Genomic DNA, 26,669 nt, shown 5'->3' with positions numbered 1-26,669 from the left:
CAGCATGCATAAGGTCCGACAGGTGTGTCCTGACAGATGGCAAAAGTTACACATAGGTTACACATCAGATTTTTGTCAGTCCCATTAAATCAGGGGTGCCCAGACTTTTTCCCCCCGCAGTCGACTTTTGGCCCCTTCCGCATACCCAATAAAAGCGTGGAACCGGCGCACTTCCACATTTCCTGGCTGCGACGTGGCCCATCAGAAATCCACGGAGGATCGACTGGTGGACTGCGATTGACTTTTTGGCCACCCCTGCATTAAATCTTGACCCACGTGACTACATCCAACTTGTTGGATGCATTTTTTTAGTGGCATAACAAAGACCTGGGCCTAGGGCAGCACAAGTTTAGGGGCAGCATGCCGCCCAAGCCGCACTTGTGCAAGTTTGCTCACATACGGAGCACTGGGGACTTCTCCCCAGTGCTCCGTATGTAAGTTTAAATCAACGCACAAATGAGGGCGGCCTCAGGGTTGTCCAGATGACAAATCCGGCGCTGCTTGCGCCTCATCTCCTGGGCCACAATGTGCAATACTGATATTTATAAAAAAAAGTTAGGAGATGGATGGGGGAGGAGGGACTGCAATACAACAGACCCCCGGTCTGGGTCCCCCGTTACCCAGGGCCCATCTTGATTGTAGCATCTGTTGTATAGCTAGTTTCACCACTGCGTTTTGTCTATCTAATACCATCTGACAAAAGGCTTGTAGAGTGTAGCCCTAAGTCAAATAACCATGATTTCATTACAAAGGCAACTGGCTCTATTCTGCCCAGGGCATGCCCAGACTGGCAATCTGGAAATGTTGAATCTCTCATTCCAGTCATTAGCCAATGCTTTACTAAACAACATAGGAAGTTACACATCAGTGTCAGCAGATGGAAAACTCAGAGGAAGCAATAGGGTTAATCCCCGTTCCTGTTTCCTTCCCTCAAATGAGCTGACGGTGCAGGATTAGATCGAGTTACAGAGTTACTTTTTGGGTTAGAAATTGTTCGCTTTATTCCACACAGTCTGCCCGGCCCTCTTGCCTTCCACTGACTCTCCCGTACTCACGTATCCCCCGAGCAGCCGGCCCTCTCCCGTACCCACGTATCCCCCGAGCAGCCGGCCCTCTCCCGTACCCACGTATCCCCCGAGCAGCCGGCCCTCTCCCGTACCCACGTATCCCCCGAGCAGCCGGCCCGCCAGCCATTCTGTCACGTGAGGCGGGGAAGGAAACTTGAGAGCGCGGCCTGCTTGCTACAGGAGGTGAGTGAGTATGTGTGTGTGTGAGTGAGTATGTGTGTGAGTGTGCAGTACGGCACTGCTGTGTTTACTCTCATAGCATGAGGCTGCTGGGGGTCGTGAGTGTGTGGGGCTGGGGAGGAGACTGGCTCTTGTCATTGGCAATAGGTCTTCTGTACGTGGGAAAGTATGTTCAGTATTACACAGTTTCCTGGCGCTACATAGCGTTATTTTGTCATTGGGCAACACACTCTGTTTACCTTAATTTTGCTTTCTTGAAGAGCTTGCAGTTTGATTTTCTAATCATTTTATTTTGTTTAAATTTATACTTTATTAGGTATAAAATAAGATACAGTCTTAAAAATTCCTGCAATTTACAGCAATATAAAACGTTATGGCTTCCTGGAGGCGTTACCTGTCTCCTCTAAACAGTGCTCTTAGCAAAAACATCTTCTGTGTACCTAGTATATAGGAGCTCATAGGTGCATATTGTAAACAACACTGGTTTTTATCAATTTAGTCTTTATGTTGGCACCAGTATAGAGGCCAAATACCTTACTGAACCTGAATGCTTATTAGTATATTAAGATGTCAGCAAAATCTAAAAAAGTATAATGTGACCTTCATTTGTAGTCACATGATTACAATTGTATTAAAAGGTGCAAAGTTTGGGTCTAGTTACCTATAGCAACCAATCAGGAGGTAAATTTATAGCAAATATCTTATTTGTTGCTCGGGAAACGCATGTGCCTTGTTCATTGTAATAAATGTCTATTCTATTCAATCTATTAGTATTTAGGGCATTATTTTGCTCTGTTTTGGTGTGGGATGAATGGTGCAGTGTAACCAGGTAATAAACTCTGGTTTTGTAATTCTCCCCACCTGTTTGGTTTTGCAGTGTGGTTGAGGGAGGAAAAGGCAGTCAATAAAATCAGTCAAAATAAAATAACTAAAATAGGCTTCTACTTATCTGTAAAACTGAAATACATTTGCAATTGAGGAAAGGAAAGGGCTTGTTTAACCCATTTTCTCGAATACCCTCCCATTTCCAGCAGGTTGGAGGGGGAGTTACTAAGGATGAAAAAAAGTGTATTTTGATAAAGAATAGAATAGGCAAAAGACATTTGTCCATCTTCAGAATGTGTTACCCTCTCACTTTTGCATATAATGTGTAGGTGGGAAAGGGTAAACTCATATAACCCATACTGAATGCCAGGTAAGGCTGGGTGCCTTGAGTAACCCCATTGTTTAAAGCAGAGGTCCCCAACCTTTTTCACCCGTGAGCAACATTTAAATATAAAAATAGTTAGGGAGCAAAACAAGCATTAAAAAAGTTCCTAAGGAGTGACTAATAATTAGGTCTGTGATTGATTATTTAGTAGTCTCAAACAGAGACTACAGGAGGCTCTGTTTGACAGTACACATGATCTTTTTGCCTCCAAGTCAGAAATAAAAAAAAATGAGCACCTGCATTGAGGCCACAGAGAGTAGTTTAAAGGGTTGGGGAGCAACATGTTGCTTACGAGCCACTGGTTGGGGATCACTGGTTTAAAGGGATTCTATCATGATTTTTATGGTATACTTTACATTTTCAGATTGCACTGTTTACATAGCAAATAATTCACTCTACCATTTAAAATGTTATGCGTGAACCAGCAAATTTATTTTTTTAGTTGTAATATTGGTGTGTAGGCGCCATCTCAGTGCATTGTGCCAGAGTATGAGCTTTCAGAAAGAGCCAGTGCTACACATTAGAACTATTTGCAGACATTCTAAGTGCTGTTGTCATATCTACCACTTTTAGCTGCTATCTTGCTGCCTTCCCAGTGTTCTGCTGATCGGTTGTTGGGGGGGGGGGGGAGGTTGGGGGGTGATATGACTCCAACTTGTGGGGCAGAAATAAAATGTGACCAAAGTTTATCATAACATAAGTCACATGGATGTGGCACCCTGGGAAATTAAGTCTATGGCTAGCCCCTTGTGAAATTTCAAAACTAAATATAAAAAAATCTGCGCTTTTAAAAAAATAGATTTCAATGCAGCATTCTGCCGGAGAAACTTAATTGATGCATTTTGAAAAAAACATGTTTTCTCATGACAGTATTCCTTTAAGATACAGTACACAAATGTTCCCATACATTTACCTGTGCACTAAAACTTTACAAGGCTGAACATAGACATCTTATTAAATAGAAATCCCTGGGACACACCCATCTCTTTCTAAATCTCTTGTGGTAGCTTTACGTCATTATTATGTTTGCACTTTGAAAAGAAAATTTGTTGTTCCAGGTTGCCTCTATGAAAGCAGTTGGTGCTGACACAGGACTGCCCATGTCGTAATGCAGTGCCACTGCACAGCACTTTTGTAATATCTGATCTCAAAACAAAGCTGTAGGTAGGCTGTGTATACCAGCAGGCCTTGACTGGCAACCTGTTGGTTCTGACAAATGCCAAGGGGGCTACCTGTAAGATGCCATAGAGGATCTTTATTTACTGGGTTGGTGGGGGGCTGTTTGGGCCTCTGTGTACTGGAAATTCTAGGGTCTATTTTGAATTCCAGTCCAAATCTGTATGCTTATCATAATTGCCTTTATTCATTTACTTATAAGTGTATGTTTTTGAGCATCATCTTTAATTGTTTCCTTCGCAAATGATAGTATGTATTGCATTATTCTGCATACCTGTTGTAAAGGATACTGACCTGTTCCTATGAAACACTATAGGTACATGTCCGTGTCACTAAAAAGAATGCACATGGTAATTAAGTGGGTAGAAGACTGACCATTTTGGGGTGACCGGTCAGCCACCCCAACCCTCCCCCAGCGTCTGTGTGCAATGACCCCTCCCCCGTTATGGCATTGGGCACACACACGCGGGGGGAGGGTGCAGGGGTGGGGTGGCTGACCAGTTGGCTAGGGGGTCCAAACGGCTTGGCACACCTAAAAACACATATTTGGATTGTATTGAATGGCTCAGTGGTGTGCCTTGCGAGGATTGATGCATCAAGCCTGATCTAAGGGCTGTGCGGTTGAATACCTATTTGTTGGCTTGGCACACCTCTGAGGTAAGGTAATGTGCAGCGCTCTGTTAGTAAACAAGCGCTATTGTAAAAATCAGAAATTGTCTGAAAACTATACCCCCAAACAATGCAGGTCTCTATAAAAATATTTTGCATAAACAAACTTATATGTAAAACCCTGCTTTATCTAAATAAACCATTTTCATAAAAATATACTTTTTAAGTAGTATGTGCTAATTGGTACTTCTAAATAGAAAATTGCCATTTTAAGAATTAACAGCCGCCCCCTGGGTTCATAGAATTCACAGTGCATACAAACAAGCCGAGGCATACATACACGCTAGGCCACATTAGCCAGTTAATAGACATAGATCTGTCTTTTGTTTATTTTGCTGCATTATTTCTGGTCATGTGATCTCTGAGGGAGCACACAGCCCCTAAATAATGGATCAAGGTAATGATGTAAAAGGGCAATATTTAATTTAGTAAAGCTAAGCACTTTAAAATATATGCACAAAATACACCAGTAACACTTTCCCAGATCTCTTCATTAATTCCTGATTAGTATTACAACTAAGATAAACAGTAGGAATTTTTTTTAATTAAAGGGGCGGTCTTTGTCTATTCTATATAATCTTGGTATACTGTACCCCAAAGAAGGCACTTGGCTTGGAGAAAAAATATTTACTAAGAGGAGAGTTCTTATTTCCCATTCCAATTTTCCCTAGGCAACCCAGTCGGCCACCTCGCACCCCCCAAGCGTGTGCCTAAAGCGGGGGGCACACTGCATAATGACATCCGGCGGGGGCAATGAAAAGGGGCACGAGAGGTTCCTGCCTGGCGCCCCCCAATCATTGTGCCCTAGGCCTGCCTACCCCTAGTTCCGGACACTTTTCTCAGAGTACATTCTTGCCAATCTGGTTCAACAGGTCTGATTCATCTGGTCACCTTAAGTTTACACTGTATCTTTCGCATGATCTGCATATTATGTATTTTCACTTTATAAATTCTAACACAAGTGTATATATAAGTCTTAAATATAAGTAAACCTTTTATTTTAAAATCCCTAAAAAGACTTTAAACTCCCCCCAATATTACATGCCTCTCTCCCTACACTGAGTCTGATGTCTTTTCTAAGATAGAAGCTGAAAAATCTACTGCAGAAATCCGTTACATCCTTATCTAGTGTGAAGCCGCCGTTTTGAGCCTTCTCTCTTCTTTGAATAAGAAGTCGGTCAAGGAACTGTCTACTGTGCACGCTTGCTGCCTCCTGTTCCAATAGAAATCAGCCAGGCATGCACAGTGCACAGCTCTTTGACCAACTTCTAATTAAAATGAGAAGGAAGACACAATATATTAAAGGGGGTAGAGATTCATGCAAGATAGGGGAGTTTCTGATGTCTGCAGCATGTTTCAGCTTCTGTCTTAGAAAAGACGTTAGACTCGATGTAGGGAGAGAGGTGTGCCATTTTGGGAGCTGTTTAGAGTTGTTTTATGGATTTTAAAAGAAGAAGGCTAACTTGACCTTTAAAAAGTGGTCAGTATTTAAAACTCTATTCAAAAATCATATCCTGCAAAAAAAGCCTAGAGTTCACTGCAATATGTGTAAAGATAGATGTTCTATCCTCACTACATATTACCCTGGGCAGTGTGTAGTTTGACATACAGCTAGAGCTGGGCGGTATGACCAAAAATTTATATCACAGTATTTTTCAAAATTATATCGGTGTCACGGTATTTGACGGTATTTTTTTTTAGGTATGCAGCTGTTCACAAACCTAGAACTGCGATTTCCCTCCTACAATGCTGCAGCCAGGGGGATGGTGTAGGAACAGACACATCCATCTCTAGCGATGGTGCTTCAGCCTTTGGCTGCTGGCGGAAGCAGAGAGATGCAGAAGCGCAGGTAGAAGAGCCCAATGCAGTCATATCATGCCTGTGCCAGTCCCTCAGCCATTAGCCGTGCCACACACCGCCATTAACACAAAGAGCTACGTGCGCACCTGCTCGGTTCCCACAATGAGGCTCCCCAGTCCCCCGATATACCGTAGTCACTCTCCCTAATATTTTTGCCGCCAGTCGCAGCCGCTCTCTCCCCCTCACTGCTGACCTCATGTCACCCGTGCGCAGGGCTGCTATCAGAAATCACGGGGCCCCGAAAAACCAAATTATCAGTGCCCGCCAGAGGCCTAATGGTTAAAAACCAGAACACATATTGGTGGCCAGGGGAACCATGTAACCAACAAGAGGGAGACGTGGCAACAGCAGTGCTAATGGTTATGGCACAAGAGGAGACTGGGGGAACTGTTCGCTACATGGGCGACAAATCTCACGAAAACACCTTCTTACACATTTTTCAACAATTATGCTAATTTGCCACAAGTAAGGTGTTTTATATGCTGTGATGTGAATTTTAGTGAAGGGAGTGGTATTTTCAGAAGATCTGTCGCTCTATTGAAATTACAATAACTAAATAGGTTGGTTTTAAAAATGAAATTGAATTTTTTTTTTTAATATACTGAAGCCAGCAGAGATGTCTATGCCTATTAAATTATCCAATGTGTATTAAAAGGTAAGGAGCAGCAATCTGTAACAAAAAAAAATATTTTTTTTCAAGGAATTAAGAATAATAGGACAGGGTCCACTGCAGTGTCTCTCCTGACATTATATGCAGCTTTATGTGTACATGTGCATGGGATGGTTTTATTTTTCATTTAAGGAACCCCAATATAAACATTGCTTCACTAAAAAATGCACAGTATTTTAAGTTACTACTTTCCAATAGAGGTTTATCAGAAGCAGGAGCAGAGTTCTTTGTCCAAATTTCACCCACACCCTCAACTCTGCTACCTTTCCTAACTTCTTTGGCTTTCTATACATACTCTTCCTTTCTGTTTCTCCCAATCTCTTCACTCCCATTTAACATACTATTCTGCTCAAAACTTTCTTACCTCTGCCTTGTTTTTCTATCTTTTTCTCTATGGCAGAGAGCTGGGCCAATCCAGGTTGGGGGAAGGCTGGACTAGTCCGGGCTGGACCAATCCGGGATGGGGGCAGGCTGGGCCAATCCGGGCTGGGGCTGGTTGGGCCAATCGGGTTGTGGGTGGGCTAAGCCAATCGGGTTGTGGGTGGGCTAAACCAATCGGGTTGTGGGTGGGCTGGGCCAAGCAGTGCTTGGTAAAGGAAAATATCCGAGCTTTAGGTGCAGACAGCAAGGGGCCCTGCTAATAAAAGTAAGTGCAGCACAGCCGGGCCCCCCTTAAGAGCCAAAACTCAGCGGGCCCGGTACGATTGTCCCCCCCTGCGCAACCCCGATCTACACCGGTATGGGGGTATTTAAAAAATTAATATCAGTTTTTAAAAATAAAAACGGTATTCGGTATATGGCGGTATACCGCCCAGCACTACATACAGCTAAACTCCTCCCTCCATCAATTCACTGAGACAGGTTGGTAGGCTTCAGTTTATTAACAAAGGGGAAGGTGTGAAACTGGGGAAACAGAAATATGGCAGCATTTACTATACAGCATAATAAAGTACAGTAAACAAACATTATGATTCATATAATGTACAATCATATAAAAGGTGAGAGGCATCCAAGTGGGGGTAAGGCCTAGATGCCTGGGCAAGAAGAGATGTGCCATGAGGTAACTGCACATAAACAGTTATAAACCAGATTTAAGGTATATACAGGGAAAATATATGCTTGTATTAATGATCTAGGGGCTAGGCATGGATTATACCTACCAACGATGCTTCCACAGGGCTGGATGGGATAGGATTTATGCAGGATAACTATTGAACTGTTAACACTGCTAAGATGGCAGCTATAATGAACCTTTTCCTGTATTACCCATGGTCACATGGTAAAATATGGTAAGCTGAAAGGGACATTTTTTAAGCAATCACAACCTATACCTTAAGAAACCACTAGGTGGTGCAATGAAACAGTAAAACAATGCTGGAGGCATAACAATAGAAGAGCTTAAAGAAACAGCAATATTATATCATCCCTTAAAGCATTGCATTTTTAAGAAAGGGGTACATTTGTTTTTTATTTTGTTTGTTTGTAGGGAAGATGGCTAATATTTTTCTTTTAAAATTTTTCAGGCAAAAATGGCAACAGCTGTCGAATATGAAACTCTGTACACCGGACAGAAGATACCACTGATTGGGTTAGGTACTTGGAAGAGTGCACCTGGCCAAGTGAGTTTTCAAACAGGAAAAATACATGTGTGCCTGCAAATCTTGTATAACATGGGTAGTATTTAAAATTAAGCTGCCATGGTTATTTGTATCAGATTAGGTTGTTATATACTGTATGAATGTATTCTCAAAGGCAGGACTTTTCTTCTACTCTTGGCTGTGACTGTTGGAGTCTTAGCAGTACAGCATCTAGCTATGTCTTTGTTATCATCTGAGTATCACCATGAATCACATTAGTCAGAAGCAGCAAACACCAATATAACACCTAGCAGGGTCAGACTGGGGTGTCTGGGGCTCACTGGGACTGCCGTCTGGGCATTTTAAGTACTTCTGCAAATCAACATGATTTTTTCTAGTGTCAGTGTCATCTATTGGTCAGTTTTCCGATTATGATCTGGTTGGAAATACATGTCAGAAGGAAGAGAACTGTTTTGATGTTGCTCTGTTTAGGAAAGACATACAGAAAGTTATTTAAGGGTGCCATAGCATATGAGGATAATTTGTCTTGTTTGCATTCAGAAGAGGCATCAAAGATGATCTCTGTGGAACAAAGTCTAAATGAGGTATGAGTTTTTCTGCAAATAGCATTAAGGAGGAGCAAACTCTGATCATGACATTAATCCTTATTTTTGGCTTACCTCAAATGTTTACATTTATGATAAGTGGGCTAAATTTGACCTGGAAAACAAGTTCTAGATTTGTATGGGGGAGGTACCAGATTAGTAGGGATGCAAGACGAAAGGGCCTTAGAGTAAGGCCCCATGAGGCGGATTGTCAGCCTGTGTGCCTGAATATTCAGGCATATTCAATGCTTCCGGGGGCAGGCACATTTAGAAGATTTGTCCTTGCCCCCATTGGTCCTTGTCCCCCAGAGCAAACTCATTGTGTGCGCGTGCTTCCCCTGCACCTGTGGAGGGAGAAGTGGCCAACTCAGTTGCCTAGGGTGGTCAGCTAGCTAGGCCAGGCAATGCAGGCTAAGTGGATGAACACATCCTCATTTTGCAGTTGAATTTTGCCCACTGTTATAAGTTCTACTCAGATTGCTCAGAGAATGTCTCTACTGGCATTGAGACATTTAGCTTCACAGCCGCCCTTAATTCATTTGATATGAATATAACATTCTGAATTTAGTGTTCTCTGCTCAATATATATTAATGCAGGCATTTGTACCATATAGCCTAGCATTCTGTTAAGTAAAGACAGTATTAACATTGACAAATATATATATATATATAATGTCCAAAATTGCGGCCATGGAAAGCATATAGTAAATGTTGCAAATATTCAGTTTACAAAGAGTTATACTGAGCGAGATGATAGCCTTGTGCCTTTTGTGTTACAATCCAGTGATGATGAAAGGAAGCATGAGCGCGTATTCTGTTCTAAAACAGCTGTGAGATGAGACCAGACTTATTATAACGGTACTTCAGATATAGAATAATTAGCATTTGGACCAAACAACGTGCTGTTTTGTTTAACATTGTGACAGCATTCATTTGTGCACAGGCATTTACATAATAATACTTTGTTTGCTATTCTCCTTCTTACCCACTGTTCAGCAACATGAAAAATGGTAAGGTAGAAAGTTTATACTGTGGTGATTGAGGAAACAGAATAGCCCTAACATTTCCAGAATAACCTGCTGGTGAATATATCCTGAATGGTCAAGCCCCACCGGCCGTAAGTAGGGATAATTGAGAAGACGACAGTTTACTGGGCATTTGGATTTTTGATAAATGTGAATTAATTACATGAACTATATTACCTGCTGCACATAGCTGATTTGGTGAAAGCTATGGACAAGGGAGAACTCATTATCAACTTTTGCAACAAGGCCTGTATTACACGAAAGCATTTAATCAATGTGCAATATTACATAGTAACATGACTTTCTTTCCCCAGGAACTATGAAATTATGGCAACTGACATTAGTAATAAGCTTGGGCACAATGCAATTATTGTGTGGCCTTTACATTCATTAAAATCTTCTTTCAGATCCTTAGCACATGCAAAAAAGTATCATTATTATGAAATGTCACCAATTGCTAATACAGGTATGGGATCCCTTATCTGGAAACCCGTTATCCAGAAAGCTCCGAATTACGGAAAGCCTTTATCCCATAGACTCCATTTTAATCAAATAACTCAGAATTTTAAAACTGATTTCCTTTTTTTCTGTAGTAATAAAACAGTACCTTGTAATTGATCCCAACTAAGATATAAATAATCCTTATTGGATGCAAAACAATCCTATTGGGTTTAATTTTTTTAGTAGACATAAGGTATGGAGATCCAAATTACGGAAAGACCCCTTATCCGGAATACCCTTGGTCCCGAGCATTCTGGATAATGGGTCCTATACCTTTATTAGTATTGTTTTGGACAGCCAAAATGTAGAGCTGATGGCAATTGGACTCACTTGAGGGATTCATGCTATAGTATAGATCTACTGATGTTTAAACACCTAAATGCAGAAATGAATAGAGGTTAAGTAGGGCTTATGATGCTTAAAATAGATATTTAGAGATTTATTTTATTTTTTTGGAATTGTATCCGTAAAATTACTACAGAATTACTTTTGTATGGATTTTTGGTATTTGCTACATCTGAAACCTATACTTTTACTGTGTGTGTATTGTGTGAACCTTTGTGAACGTCTTGGCATTGTAAGTTTATATAGATTCCAGATAAGCCTAGCATGATCAAGGATTTTCGGCATATAAACACAAGAACACAAACATATCTAAAATAATGAGACATGCTATTAAGTTGTCAGGTGGTAAGGCAAACATTTCATTAATCTGCTGGCATCAAATGGCACTTGGCAATTAGTGCAATATATCGGGCTTCCCTTGTGTTCACTCAAGCCCTTGGAGATGTGCTTGTAGTTCTCATTATTATAATTATCATCTGAGCACAGAATCATCATGAGCTAAAAGATTAGCTTCTCCAAGCATTTCATCCTAAATCCTGCATGTCCATCCATATAAAACAACAAACAGGGAGTTTGCTGCCCAAACGTCATGTGCTATCATTATTATTATTATTATTATTAGCATGCATTTTTAAAGCACCAACATATTCGGCAACCCTGTTACCTAACTGTCTGGTCAGTGACTTGAGAAAACAGCTTGTAAGGGAAGCAGGATGCATGCCCACTATCACCTAATTGTTACATGGGTGTTCATCCAGTAGCCCTCCAACTCTGGTTGAACCCTGTTCTTTGGCACTGGTAATGGAAAATTGTATCCTTAAATAATGCAATGTGTTAATATGGAAAATAGAGGTATACCTGGGGTGGGGGAGTTCACTTCTGTTTCATTTAACGTTGTATGACCAAGTACATATTAGAAATTGGCTAGGTGTGAGTTTTTTTTGTTATTGGACTCTCCTGGGATGTATATACTGTACATCTGCTGCTGGCAGGCACATGTACTGTATACTCTGTGGAAGCTATACTGAGTGTACAATAGGTGTACAAAGTAACACAGTTTAATAAAACCAGATTATTTACATACATTATTTATTCATGCAGAATACCCCACTTGGCTTTTTTTAAATACATCAAAGGGAGATACTACTGCACCTGCAATACCGTTTTAAAATCATTATGAATGCAATAATCAGTCCAGACAAGGACTAACCAACTATTGTAACTGTATAATGCAGGGTCAGTCCTTTGATATGTTTTATCAATCCTTTAAAATTGTGTCTCCTCTGATGTTTTTAGTTAGATCATGTGGAGTTGAAGAGTTAGAGAGGAAAGTGGAATCACTACAAATACATTTTAAATGATCACACCTTCAAATTAGAATTTTTATTTTTATAGAACATATTGGATGTGCCCCTGGTTTTGATTGTGAGACGTTCAGAAGCTCAGTAATAGTAATGACACTATGCATGCTCAGTGTGGGCTGCTGTTGAGGACCAAATAGGGGTTGTTGGAAATCACCAAGACATTACCAAAAAGTGATTAAATCTGCCGATTGCTACAGGATTAATTTATATTTAGCTTTAATGCAGAATGCGCTGGTATCGGAATAAATTAAAATTTAACCTAATATAGTGAATTTTATATTGTTTAAATAAATTATTTTTTGAGTTATGCCTAAACAAGGAAACAAAACTGAGACTGCAGTTTTGCTTTGCTAAAAAGGCTACGGAAAAAGTTGGCCAGACTGAAGCAGCACTGCATGTGGTGCCAGAATACTCCAGGATCTTACCTGAGGCACACCTCACTGATCCACTGCCAGCTGCCCAGCTATTTTACTCTCTTTGTTTCAAACTAACACAGGTACAGCCATGCAGGACTATATATATATCTCAAACCAAGTAACCGACGCACACCAGACTTTTAATTAAAAAAAAAATCCTTTTATTGCATTAGTTAAAAATAGTCCCCATCTCGAATCTATATCTTAAGACCAAATTTTTAATTAAAACCAACACTATATAAATAGATAAAACACTCATCATAGAGTGTGCACCATACACACACATTGCCCACCCCCTTTGCAGAGTAAAGGACAAATTCTTATCATACAAAATCTATAATGTAAATATTAAATTAACAAATGTTAATAATTTAAAACCACTCGAGTTTCAAAGCAAATACATACTGTGGCATTACAAACTACTGAGCAGATACAATACTGACTTGAAAAACACTGTAAAGAACAGTGTTCAGGCCAAAAGGAAACAATGTAACAAAGAGGGTATATGATCATTGTGGTCTTGTGAAGATGGGGACCAAAACGTTAACTTTTATTGCATCAGTTAAAATAGGTCATTTTTTTTTAAAGATTTTGTTTATTGATTTTATATTAACACAAAATAAAAATATGAATAAAGGTAGGAAAGGTTAGAAGGGAAAGATAGAAAGAAAGAAGGTGGTGGGCGTCCCACATTTTACCAATACAGCCTTGGTTCATACTGTAGGGCTCAGTTACTAAAGTCTTTAGGCAGTCAACTGGGTGTGCAAATCTGTCCTGTTACTCAGTTGTGGATCTGCTAACCATCGGTTAAAATAGGTCAATTTTTAAATAAAAGTATGATGTGCATGGGTAATATTCCCCCCTAATAATTTGCATTGGACTGAATATATCAGATTGTGTAACAGTTTGTACATCATGGGTCCACATTTAAATTATATGTAAAAAGGATGTGATGTAAATCTTCCAGCCCAGCAAAGTGGCCATATGACTATTAAAATAGTTGTTTAAAGCTTCTCATTTTTAAGCACCTGGTCTGACCAGACCTGATCCCTGCAGGGTGCTCCACTGATTCGCTGGTCTCCCTCCCCCGATGCGCTGCAGGTAAGTTTAATTTAGGCGTGTTTGGGGGAGGGGGTCGTGCGGGTGTTGGGGGCCCCTGTGTGGGGCTATGTGTGAAGGCGGCAGGGGCCCCTAACGCAGAACCCTGAACCCCTATCTAACCTTGATCAGTGCTTTGTGAGTCTTTTTTGATACGACTCTCTATTTCCGTATTCAGATGAATAGGCAAGGTTACAGACCAGGCCACTGGTTGCAGACTCAAGGATCATGAACAATATTTCAGCAGATTTCCTCTCTCTTTGATTAGTAATTAACAAAGGTAATTACTACATGGCAGCTTAGAAACTAGGGCAATTATCATCAGAATTTAATAATCAGCCCTGTAGCATCAGCTTATATAATTATGATAATTTGCTATGACCCCTAAGCATAGTTTCTTAACAGCTGCTTAGAGCACAATATGCATGTAAGTGTCTCAGACACATTGCAAGATGGGGAGCTCCTCTGACAAGTTTGAAGTCCTGGATCATTACTGCTATTGAGGTGCTGAAACTTTAGCCTTGTGCAGTAAGTAGAGTATATGGCATTTTTAGCCATATTAATTTTTAGGGTTTCGTTCTCCTTTAAGTATTCATTCTAGGGTATTTAGGGTTTAGTTCTCCTTTAATAAACCTCCCCCTCTTTTCTGTGTTGTCCCACAAACAGTGCCCAAGCTTCTCTTTAAAGGCAATGAAAGGTTAATATAAATTAAAAGTAAGTCTAAAGGCATTCTTTTTAAGTACTTACTGCATATCTAAAATCCCAGATCCCTGCTTGCTTCTCTGAGATATGGTGCTGGCAGCCTACAGCAGTGTGAAGACTACAGTGATATCACTAGTGCTTCCTGTAGGCTGAGAGGAGAGGGGGGGAAATGAAACACATGTGCAGTATGAAGCAAGGAGGGAAAGGAAGGAAGAATACCTTTTTAGAGATGGCTGCCTGTTCTAGAAAATGTGGAGTAAGATTAGGTGAGCCAAAAGTGTGGCGTTTTTACAAAACAATAGGAGGACTATTGGGCAGTATGCTTTTTACATTTTGACTTGCATTCTCCTTTAAGGTTCTCCATTAAACCTACACCTGAATGCTCCAATTCACAATTTGGCGGACAGTGGCCTGGGGCTCTAACCCAAAATACTCACTACTTGTTGTGACAACAGACTGTCCTTACTGACTAGCTTACCTATCTTTCACTCCTAGAGTAAACTTACACTCACTCACTTACTAGCCTTGATTGAAGGAGTCTTCTACTCAACATGTCTAGGCAAAATTAAGCACGGCCATGGCTGGATTGTAGTATGGGCTTCATTTGTCCAATTCCAAATTTTAAAATGTTGGATATAATGTGATTGTTATAGATTCTTCTGCTTCTCATCACAAATGATCTCTGCATTGCTGTGTTTCTAGTGTTAATGTGTAGGCCACTGTTTTTTTTCCTTCTGTAACTGGATAACATATCTCTGTTTGCATTAAAGGACATGTCAACCAAAAAATTTAAGTTTGCCTAATAAAAGACACAATTCTAAGCAACTTTGCAAAGTACTTTCATTACAGATTTGTAAATGTGCCCTGGTGGCTCTGGCTTTTGAAACAATGAAACACAAACCAGCAGATTGACAGGCCTGTCTTGCTGGAAGAGACAGGCTTTTGCAACATTGTTTAAAAATATTTATAACCATGAGTTTAGCAAATGCTGCTTTTAATATAAATTACATTTACAGCTACCTAGCGGTAGAGGTGGAGGCAATGACCGATCTGATCACACCGCCCCCCTGCACCTCCTCCTGTGCTTTGGCGTGCATGCGCCCTTTGGGGGGGGTGGGGGCGGGGTGGTCGGAGTTGGCAGACCGGGTTGCCTAGGGCGCCCGGTCGGCTTGGCCTGCCCCTGTTTAAAGCACTAAAGATTTTAAAAACCTTCATATTGGAAAGTTGCTTAAAATTATGTTTTCTTTAATTAGAAAAAAACATTTTGTTTGGGTTGACATGTCCTTTAATGAATTGCATGTATGCATGAGAACAGAGCTTCACCTTTGCTTGAGCAACAAAATGTCTGGCTGTAGTATGATCCAGTTTTCCTCTGAAATGAATTAATTGTATCAATATAGATCCAGTAAAATAAGTCCAACATGTAGCTGTTATTCTAGACTTTTGCCTCATATGGGAATTCCTAAGCAAATTCTGTCAAAATACTACCAGTTAAAAACAGACCCCATGCTTTTCTGTCTTACTTATTGCAGGTAATTGCATTCTGGTCTTTCTTACTCTCTCCTTTCAGCTCTGTAGTTTATACTTACTGCTGGTTTGTACTAAGTTCTATTTTCTCCTTTTCTGTACTGACTTTAGGTTCATAAGTAGAGAATCATCAAAACTCATCAGTTAATGTTCCTTCTCTTTCTTGCTGTAGTGATGCACCTGTAAATCCCAAATATATTACAGTGGTAGAACAGTTCCACTCCTTATGGATAAGCCACAGACACAATACTGATGGTGAAATGCATGAAACATCTCCTGGTAATGTACTATCTAACCCCATTCCAGTTACATACAGGGTTGGACTGGCCCACAAGGGTAGCAGGGCCCAATGGAGCTTTCCCCAGTACCCTCAGTGGCCAGTCTGACCCTTTCTGTAGCTGGGATGTGATCAGCTAGCTGGGACATGGACCTTGGCAGCCGCTGTGTTCACCTAATATAATTCTCTTATCTTCACGCCCCTCACAAAGCAAGAACACTTTCACACAGTCTAGCCATGATTCATTACAAACAATTTTCAGGTAGGATAAGCACAAAAATCTTTTGGGCACGCAGTGTATACTGGCTTCCCGACACCACTGTTGCTTTCCCAATACAGAACAGACTACAATACAGCTCGAGGTACCCCAGTCAAACAGTGGCTACAGATTGCTTTTCTCATCATCACAGTAATGGCGTTTTAACTAAATAAGTTGTTGAGGGGTTCATTTGATTTCAGATATTAAATGTTAAGTTCCTTGGAAATACCTTTGCATATTTGAAATGTGACTACTGGTTCTGAAATTACAAACTTGAACATAGAATTCACTTTGGTGCTGTAATAGTGATATCTAGTGGTAATAAAATATATAGCAACATTATTATTCTGCAGTTGTTTAGTGTAGCTATCATTCAAATCATCCCTTTTAACACCGACTCCCTTTAAGCATATTTTGCTTCATTAGCTGGTGTTGTGCATTGCAGTATATATTGGAATGTTTTAACATTCCAGTTGTTGCACACTGTATCTGATGGAAACAACTATAATTGTCTAAGAGATGGGGTGAAGAAGACTTTTAGCAATATGTGTCCTACTAATAGATTAAAGATATTCACTATCTATTCACTATCATTAATCTTAAGACATCTGCACTTTGTAGGATAACTACAGAAAGGTATTACATCTTACAATCCTTCCATTAACAGGTAAAAGATGCAGTGAAATATGCCCTTGGAGTTGGGTATCGTCACATTGATTGTGCCTTTGTTTATGGGAATGAAACTGAAGTGGGAGAAGCCATAAAAGAGAGTGTTGGATCTGATAAGGTAAATTTCGACTTAGTGTTTTCTGATCTGGCTGCCAGTTTATTAGAAAACCTATTCTTTTATAGATTTAAATTATATAGATTACCACAATCAAATATACTGGCATATTAAGGGACATGTAAAACAAAATGAATTTTCTAAGTACTTTTGCAATGTAAATTAACTTTATTTTTGGTTCAACGCCATTATGCCATTTATAAACAGCTAATATAATGATTTTGTAACAACATTAGATACTTTTTACATTGCGGAAGCCTTTTGCCTTGCCGACATACCACAATTGTCCCATGAGGACTTGAAGGGAGCCACTAAAAATTGCTATAATGCCATGATCCCAACCAGAGACCGGCTCATTCAATGCAAACATATTGTTAATAATTCCAATCTTTATGTTATGGGTAGGCAGCCTGATGATATCTGTCCCTGGCGTAATATTCTTTTACCATATGAAGTGGTCCTAGTCCCCTATAGTAGGATATTGGACCAAAATTATTACTATACATAACTTATCCCCGGAAGACCCTCAGCCTGCCTTCTGGGATTTCTTGATAAGTTCTTTATGACAAATTGTGCAATAAACAGGTTTGGATTCTATTGCCTTGTACTAGATGGGATCAACCCGTTTTTTCTTGTTTAGGGTTTATCAAGAGAAGAAGTATTTGTTACCTCCAAGCTTTGGAATAATAAACATCATCCAGATGATGTGGAATGTGCATTAAGGAAAACGCTGCAAGATCTTCAACTGGATTATCTGGACCTGTACCTTATGCATTGGCCATATGCTTTCAAGTAAAAAACAAAAAAGTTTTGCATAATTAGATTTTATAGTTAATGGCTTGCATTAAACATATGACATCATTTAACAAACTCTAAACAAACCTAAATAAAAGATCTGACACCCAAAACCATACTATTTGCAAATGAAAGCATTAGGAAAAGTATCTCATAGCAAGAGTTTTATTAATTAAACAAATGTTGAATAAAGGGATATACGGTTCCTTTTAAGGGTGCACTCCGAGTACAAAATCAAGGCCAACTGCAGTCACGCCACTTATCATTACTGTTAGCTGGATTCAATTTAATACATGCTCTGCTGCCCTAAACCTGTCCAAGTTTCTGAAAGGGCCAGCAATAGTGGGAGCAGATGAGCAAGTGGCAGGACAAAGGCAGTGACCTGTGGGGTCTAGAGATTTTAAGCAGATGGATGGTATGGTTGTGAGTGGGTGAGCGATGGGTGACCGAGGTGGGTGGTGAGCAGGAACAAGGCCAAGTGGCAACAGTAATTCTTGGCCTGCCTTTGATTGAAGATGAATATAATGTTCCTTCACCTGATACTATTTCTGGATTAATTTGGTTTAAAAACACTCATAAATTTATGTTGTTTGATGATTTTTAGGAGAGGAGATCAGATCTTTCCACAGAATCCCGATGGATCGGTGCAGTACGACCTTACTGATTACAAAGACACCTGGAAGGCCATGGAGAAGCTGGTGAAGCAGGGATTGACCAAGGCTATTGGTCTATCCAATTTTAACAAAAGACAAATAGATGATATCATCAGTATTGCTACTGTTAAGCCAGCAGTGTTACAGGTTCACAAACATATATTTATATATAAATGTCTCATTTTGGAATATGTACCAAGAGTTAAGTTATTTTTTCCTTACAGGTTGAGTGCCATCCATACCTTGCACAGAATGAGCTGATCGCCTATTGCCATGCACATGGGCTTGTATTTACGGGCTACAGCCCATTGGGAAGCCCAGATCGGAGTTGGAGGAAACCAGAAGATCCAGTTCTGTTAGAAGAGCCTGGTATTATTGCAATGGCAAAAAAATATGGGAAATCTGAAGCACAGATTCTTCTCAGGTATAAGATATTTTATTAACTTTTTATATGATGCAGTTTAATGGTAGGTTAACCTAATGTACACAAATTAAACAACGGATTTTAGGCCAATTTATAGTAGGTCTGGTGTCATAGCTATAATTATGTGTGCATAACTCCAATTTCCCTGTTTTAAATATTGTAATATAATTTACCAGATGGCAAGTTCAGCGCAAGGTTGTCAGTATTCCTAAAAGTGTCACACCTACTCGTATTCTTCAGAATTTTCAGGTAAGTGACAATACACTGCACATGGCTTTTTTTCCAGGGGGTGTCAGTTTGCCTTTCCTTTTGCTTCTTAATGCCAGAGATACACTGTATTGTTTATACTCTCTCTTATGAACCTATTTATCCATTATCCAGTTTTCTTTTCACTGTACACAACAGACTTATATCTTTGTAGACAACACAGTTGACCCTTGGGGGCATGAAAGATTCAAAAAGCAGGAGTAAGGTGCCCACACATTTCTGAGTCTACATTGAAGGATGCCATCATATCATAAGCTATCATCACAGTGGTTGTTATGATGCCAGGGCAGCACTTGTTTATATATTCAGCTCTCCCCACACCAGTGATGTCATCGAAGGGGTGGGGCGGCCATGGTTATATAAATAAGAGCAGCATGGCTGGTTGTGTCTGCTGCGTGTTAGTTCAGCACGGGTAACGGTTGGATGCGGATCTTTATCTCTGGGATTCCAAAATCAGGTCTCCTCCTAGACCAAAGGCACAAAGATTTCCATTTATACTTAGGTATAGCTTGGTTTTTTGCTGTATGGTAGGCCAATAAAACATGCAGAGTACTAAAGGTATTCTTGGGTCTTTCTTTTCTTTAGGTTTTTGACTTCTCTTTAAGTGAAGAAGAGATGCAGCTAATTGGAGCACTTAATAAAAACTGGAGATATATTATCCCATTGATAACGGTAAATAAGTGTTTTTAGTATTTTGTCATTTTATAAGTACTTATTTACTAATCACTGTTGGGGGGTTTACATTAGACTGTCCCTCCTTTTGTTCAGAAAATGTCAGGTCCCAAGAATTACAGATAATAGATTCCATAGCTTGTTGTTTCTTTCATTCTGAATATGACGGTCTACACACAACCTCAGTCTTACCTAAGCCTCTCTTATTGTCACTGTGTCTGACCACACCATTTTTATTCTCTGCGAAAATAGTCATGTGATGATGTCATAGCTGGTGCAGCCAGCTTAGCATGGCCAGGAACATTTCTCAGGTAACCCCTGTTGTACAGCTCTAGGAAATGTTTTCACTATATAAATGGCAATATATGCAGTACGCTTCCTGTTTGTAAGGACTTGTCATGAGTTTTTTTCTATACCTGAAGAAATGTCAGGAACATTGTGCCAGGAGGTACATTGGTAACCTCAGTGCTGTCCAACTTCTGCGGTGCCGAGGGCTGGAATTTCTCTTGCATACATGGTGGAGGGCCGCTAATGGAAGCCAGTTTTGACCACTCCCCCTTTAAACTACACCCACTTCAAACCACACCCATTTTATCACTATGGTGGTAGTGCAGCAAAAACCCAAATGCTTCATCCTCACTCACACCATCATTCATATGTGAAAGAATTATATTATGTCATATTAAGATGTACCCTTAAATCCATATGCCTCCTCCTCCCCTGTGGACAGCACAGCAACCCCAGCATATAATTACACACGTTAGGGACCATTTCATCGCTATTTCCACCTGCTAACAAACTCCCAAAACAAACCCCTGCCAGGTTCACCTCCCACAGGCAGCATAGGGTAGGCAGAGTATGGCACACACAGGCAGCACTCTGCCTGCCCTATGCTGCCTGTGTGTGCCATACTCAGCCCTACCCTGCCTGTGTGTGCCATGCTCTGCCTGCCCTACCCTGCCTGTGTGTGTGCCATACCCTCCCTGCCCTATACTGCCTATGTGCCATACTCTGCCTACACACAGGCAGCATACACCAGGCAGTACATATAATGTCTGAGGTGTGAACAGGAGAACAATATGGGTGATTACAGCCTGAGCCTGAGGTGTGAACACTGCAGGAGGTAAACAATGCAGAGATTAGAATGTGTGAACAGTACAGGGGATTACATTTTTAAACAATACAGAGGGATTACAGCCTGAATCTGAGAACCATGCAGGGGCCAGTTAAGATCAGTACTGATACCATTTAAAGCTTACACAAACGTAAGCCATCAAAGCAGCCAGACAGGTGAGGGGCCACACAGGGGGGTCGCGGGCCGCCAGTTGGACAGCACTGGTCTACCTGAACTCCCACCCTGCCCTTCATTGGCTCTAGGCAAAGCTTGAATGTTAGTGATGTAGCACTGTGGGAGAAATGGGAGTAAAGCTGCTCTCATAGGGAAAGCTATCATTAAAGAAACTGGGTATCTATTCTTGTACTTCTAGGTATGGCATTCGTTATGTGTTATCGGGAAACCTGTTATCCAGAAAGCTCCGAAATACAGGAAGCCCATCTCCCATAGACTCAAGTTTAGCAAACAAATACATTTTTTAAAATTAATATCCTTTTTCTCTGTAATAATAATAAAACAGTACCTTGCACTTTATCCCAACTAAGATGTAATTAATCCTTTTTTAGGGTGAAGACACACAGAGCTACTAGTAGCAGCTACTTGTCATGGCTACAGAAACAGACAATGCTGATCATTTACTGATAATTGTATCTACGTGTGTTTTACCAGAGGCAATTCTCAGTACTGTCTATGGCAGGGTATTTTTTGGCTTTGAGTAGCCGTGACAAGTAGCTGCTACTAAGTAGCTCCAAGTGTCTTTACCCTTAATGTTTAAATTATTTAAATTAGTAGGCTTCAAGTATGTAGATCCAAATTATGGAAAGATCCCTTATCCAGGTCCCATATATGTATTTGCAAAGTCTTCCTTTCATCATTCATATCTAATTAATGGCCCAGCAATTAAATTTGCACAACAGTTGTTTTACACACAAGACATTAACCCTTTTAGTACCATCAAATGTGAGCTCCATGACACTCCCATAAAAAAAGCATTGTGTTGGCACCATAGACGTTGTGTTTCTGGTTATTTTTTTGACCTGTCCTTCTTGCTTGTTTACAATGGCAATACACAGCACAGATCAAAGAGCTACAACACCTATTGGAATGTCTTTGTTGTATTTGAAAAATAATAAGACATCAATGTCAAAGCAGACATTGAATAGCAGATGTTTTTTTTTCTTTACAGATGTACTTTATATGTTCACTAAACACCTGCAGTAACAAAATGTTTTTCTTTTTCATAGGTGAATGGAAAATCTGTTCCAAGGGATGCTGGACACCCCTTATATCCATTTAACGATCCATACTAAAACTACTGAGGCAGCTCAGTTTCCAAGTAGCTGTTTGGGGCTTTCTTGGGAGTTGCAGTTCTTCAGCATCCAGTGTGCTTCATGTCAACCATCACAGCTTTATTCAATGTGCATTACATTCATTTTTCCTTGAAATTATATATAGTCTGCTTCATGCTGTACCTGCTGTTTTCAAATCTGTCGACTTAAAGAATACTGCCTTTTTTGTCTAATTTTATGTGGCGCCAAATAGAAACATTTCAGGTCATTACCGTCAGCAGTGAAAATAAATAGATTGTTTTCCTTCAAGAGATATCTATCTTTACTAACAGCCGGATGATTTTGTGTTGTATGTGTGGTGTATAGATGTCATGATGCACTGAGAACCCTAAGAACTCCTAACAAAATATGCTGAACAGGGAACACCCCTAACATAAAAAACAGTACTGCCCTCCAAGAAACAGTGGTTGTGTTTCCAGTTAAAGAGTATCTGGACAGTGAGGAGTATCTTTGGGAAGGTTCTGAAACCTAGAGCAGGACCAGTTCAGACTGATCCGATTATTTGGCCCCCAGGTCAATGATTATATAATAATGTTGGTAGAGTGCTGCATCAATGCGAGGATGCTGTACTTGTATGACCATTTTTCAAACCTGACAATTGATATGTGGCATATTTATAGCCAAATAATTGTTGAAGAGGTAGTTTGGGATGATCCATACACGGGCAGATAAGCTGCCAACAGAAGCTGAAGGGGACAAATCAACACCTTAAATCCGACTGTGTATGACCAGCTTTGAAATGCTCAGATGAAATGCTCAGATTGAATATCGGATTAGTAATTGGCCCCAATGCATGACAGAGAATGTCAAGCAAACATGCAACATGTGTTTTATAGGCTTCTTTTTATAAGCATACACCCTTAAAGCCACAGGGATGACTAATCAGTTTTGATGCAGGGCTATAAGAAAAGCAGTGTAGTCTGTAGTGTAAGGGGCAGAATTATTATCTTCTAAATTGTTTACTAATTGTTTGTCTTGGCCCGGCACTATTCATAACTACTAATTGTACACCCTATATTTAAAAAAATCTGTTATGTTTTAGTTAACATAAATTCATGTAAACTTACTTGGGTGGTCCCCTGAGTATGTCTTACCAGACAAGCACTCTCGGTAAGTTTACACCACTATTTCCTTTTTTATCTTTTATGGCTTAAATCCCTCATTCTCAGTTTAAGGGTAAGAACCCACAAAGCGAGTTAGTCGCCCGCAATAGATCACTGCTATGGTGGGCAAGTAACCATTCCAAAAAGGCTTTCCACTGGCAACAATAGAAGTAGTGGTGGAAAGCCCTTTGCATTGCTTCTTCTTCTGAAGTTGCACGAAGTTGCCTGCTGTCCAGCCTGTTCCATGTAATGAGTCATATATTCGGCATACCACATATTTGCACCCTAACTATTCTTTTAGGCGGACTAAATGCTAGTCTACAACTATGTAACAATTATACATAAAGCAATTAGTAATAATTAAAAGCTGAAGCTCTGCAGGTCAATAATTTCAAAATAATGTATTTAAACAAAATTTCCAAATTTTCCACAATTCACCAAAAGCCACCCTAATATTGTGGCAAGTCCTAGAATACCATACACATTTCAGTTTTCTTATATCTGTTATGTATTCACCCATTTAGTGTACAACACTATGGAATATGTTGGCATTCTATAAATGCATGGTAATAGTTGCATCTACTAAAACACACGTAGAGACAATTATCAGTAAACGTTTAGCATTATTTGTTTCTGTAGCCACTACTTTCTGGGATTTTGTAGCCGTGACACGTAGCTGCTACTGACAAGTAGCTCTGTGTGTCTTCGTCCAGGTTTAGGGGTTACACATGGGTGTTTTTTAATGTCGTATCTAAGCCTAAATCTTTGTGTTGCCTAATCTATCCATGACCTTGTCATATAAATGTAGTCATATACCCTTTCTTTAACAATATATATCCCAATACCTTATTTATAAAAACAACATGAACATATATAAATAACAATACTTATATTTAGTTATATATATATTTTCAAAATGTAATTTCTGAGGACCCCAAGACAACCTATACCCTTTCCCTGTTGTTGGAGGTTGCAAGTTTAACCAAAGAGGTCCATCAGACCAACCTTCTACCTATACTGCCATATGGGATGGATGGGATTTATCCTGGTGCATAACTATAGGAGACGCAAACCGTGTGACTACTAGGGAGCTCTGGATAAGTAGCTTCATGAAAAAAAAATTTAGGTGGCCCAAATACTTTCCTATAAGTAGTACTTTCCATCCAACTGGCAAACCTAGTTCTATACAATTTTTTTGTGTTTTAATCTTTAAACATTGCCTTTCGAATTCTAGTACATCCTGTCAAAAGTTTTATTTGTTTAAAATATAATACAAAATGAATCAAACCACAATTATTTGATAATTCAGGTATTGTTTCTGCTTCAGATTTTTTAGTTGAGTGAGTCAAAGATATGAGACACGTATCTTCAACTTCCCTCTGCATAATACTCTATGGCTTAAAGTGTTACTGTATATTGATAAATACAATTTATATAACTATAGACACAACACATTTAAGCAGGGCCGCCATGAGGTGGGGACAGGGGGAACAGTCATACAGGGTCTGGTGGGTTTGCATTCTTAAGGGGGGCTCGGCCATGCAGCATATACTTGGATTAGCCAGCGTCGGATTGGGCTGCTCTATACCCTCCTCAACCAAGATCTCCAGTGATTGGATATTGTGAGGATAACTTTGCCATACCAAATGCGGCACAGCCGTCAAATAAGCTGCAGCATGTTTTAGGGAAGTGTCCTGAATTGCGCTCCTCCTACGATTGGGGTCTAGTGTACAGGGGTTTACAAGATACAAGTATAAGCATAGAACAGAATAGAAGGGTGGAAGAATGGGGCGCAGAGTGAAAAATGAAAGGGTTAGGGAAGCAGAGGGAGGGGTAAACATAAGGAAATAGTTAGAGAATTTGAAGGTGGAGGATTTAGAAAGGGAAGGATGAGGAGCAGAGACTACAAAAGAATGGTGGGGAAAAAAGTAGAGGAGAGATGGAAAAAGGGGAAATGTGGAGAACAAATGAGCAGCACAGAAAGCTGGGAAGGGGAAAGAACAAGTAGGCACCCAAGTTCTCACTAACTCACTAACAATAGGGGGGCCTGGCTAATCTGAGCGAGCACAGCCAGCCCCCCTTAAGAAAGAGAGACCTGGAAGTTGCAGCACATAGGGGATGTAAAGTAAAAAATTAAGAGTCTCACATTCTTTCTTTATAGAAAAAGAAACCGATTTCCAGTGATAAGCGAATCTGTCCCATTTTGCTTTGCCGAAAAATTGGCAAAACTTTGAAAACATTTGCAAAATGGTGAAAAATTACCAGAACGTGCAAAATGATGCACATAAAAAAAAATAGTTGCAAGCGTCAAAAAAATTTTGCTCACCACTTATTTCCAATATACATAAAAAAAAAAAGTAATCTCTCGCCTACAGTTTCCACCTTCGCTCCAGTACTTCTGATTACTCATTGCACAAACGCTTAGGCAGCCATTGACTGGAATACAGTGAAATAACCAGCGCTGCCCCAAGTTCTGAATGGCAGATAGCAGTGTGCGGAGTTGTAAGCGAACCTGTCAGAGACAACCCTGTATGCTGCTTTCCAGAGTAGCATAAATGGTTTTGAAGTAATGTAGCCAGCAGCTGTATAAAGATTTGTGCAATCAATAATCGGAGGGAGTAGAGCAAATGTAAGCTAGGAATTACGTTTTTATACAAACTATACAAAATGTGGTTTGAAGGTGTAACACTTGTTTGGCTTAATAGGGGTATTATACCAGGCTAGTTGGACAATTAGAACACGTGTTACAGCAACCCCCTTTCCCAGGAATGGGCCTCCGTTATATGGGAGCTATGTCAGGGGCTATATGGTGTTGCTGAACTACAAACCACACTGGTGTTGTGCAATATAATAAGTGATAGGACGCCAGGAGCTCTTGCAGTTAACTGGATAATACTTTATTGGACAAAGGCACATATGGAATAGTGCAGCAGGGTATATACTCACAGTGACAGCAGTATAGAACTTGGTCACAGAGAAC

The 26,669-nt window shown here is 40.1% G+C and overlaps 1 protein-coding gene across 5 annotated transcripts; it reads left to right on the top strand.

Moving 5' to 3' along the window:
• Positions 1-904: 904 nt before the first annotated feature.
• On the top strand, positions 905-22,835 carry akr1a1 (aldo-keto reductase family 1, member A1 (aldehyde reductase)). 5 transcript variants are annotated; one of them, NM_001016137.2, is given in 10 exon segments: positions 905-1,040; positions 1,077-1,250; positions 8,356-8,451; positions 17,196-17,315; positions 17,953-18,104; positions 18,712-18,907; positions 18,985-19,184; positions 19,361-19,433; positions 20,037-20,123; positions 22,482-22,832. In NM_001016137.2, coding segments are annotated over 8 exon segments (984 nt in total). In that variant the 5' UTR covers positions 905-1,040; positions 1,077-1,250; positions 8,356-8,361; the 3' UTR covers positions 22,548-22,832.
• Positions 22,836-26,669: the final 3,834 nt, after the last annotated feature.

Source organism: Xenopus tropicalis, chromosome 4 (assembly GCF_000004195.4).
Source record: "Xenopus tropicalis strain Nigerian chromosome 4, UCB_Xtro_10.0, whole genome shotgun sequence".
Taxonomy (NCBI): Eukaryota; Metazoa; Chordata; class Amphibia; order Anura; family Pipidae; genus Xenopus; species Xenopus tropicalis.
The sequence above is the reverse complement of the archived record's forward strand: the minus strand, read 5'-3'. Positions and strand labels throughout refer to the sequence as shown.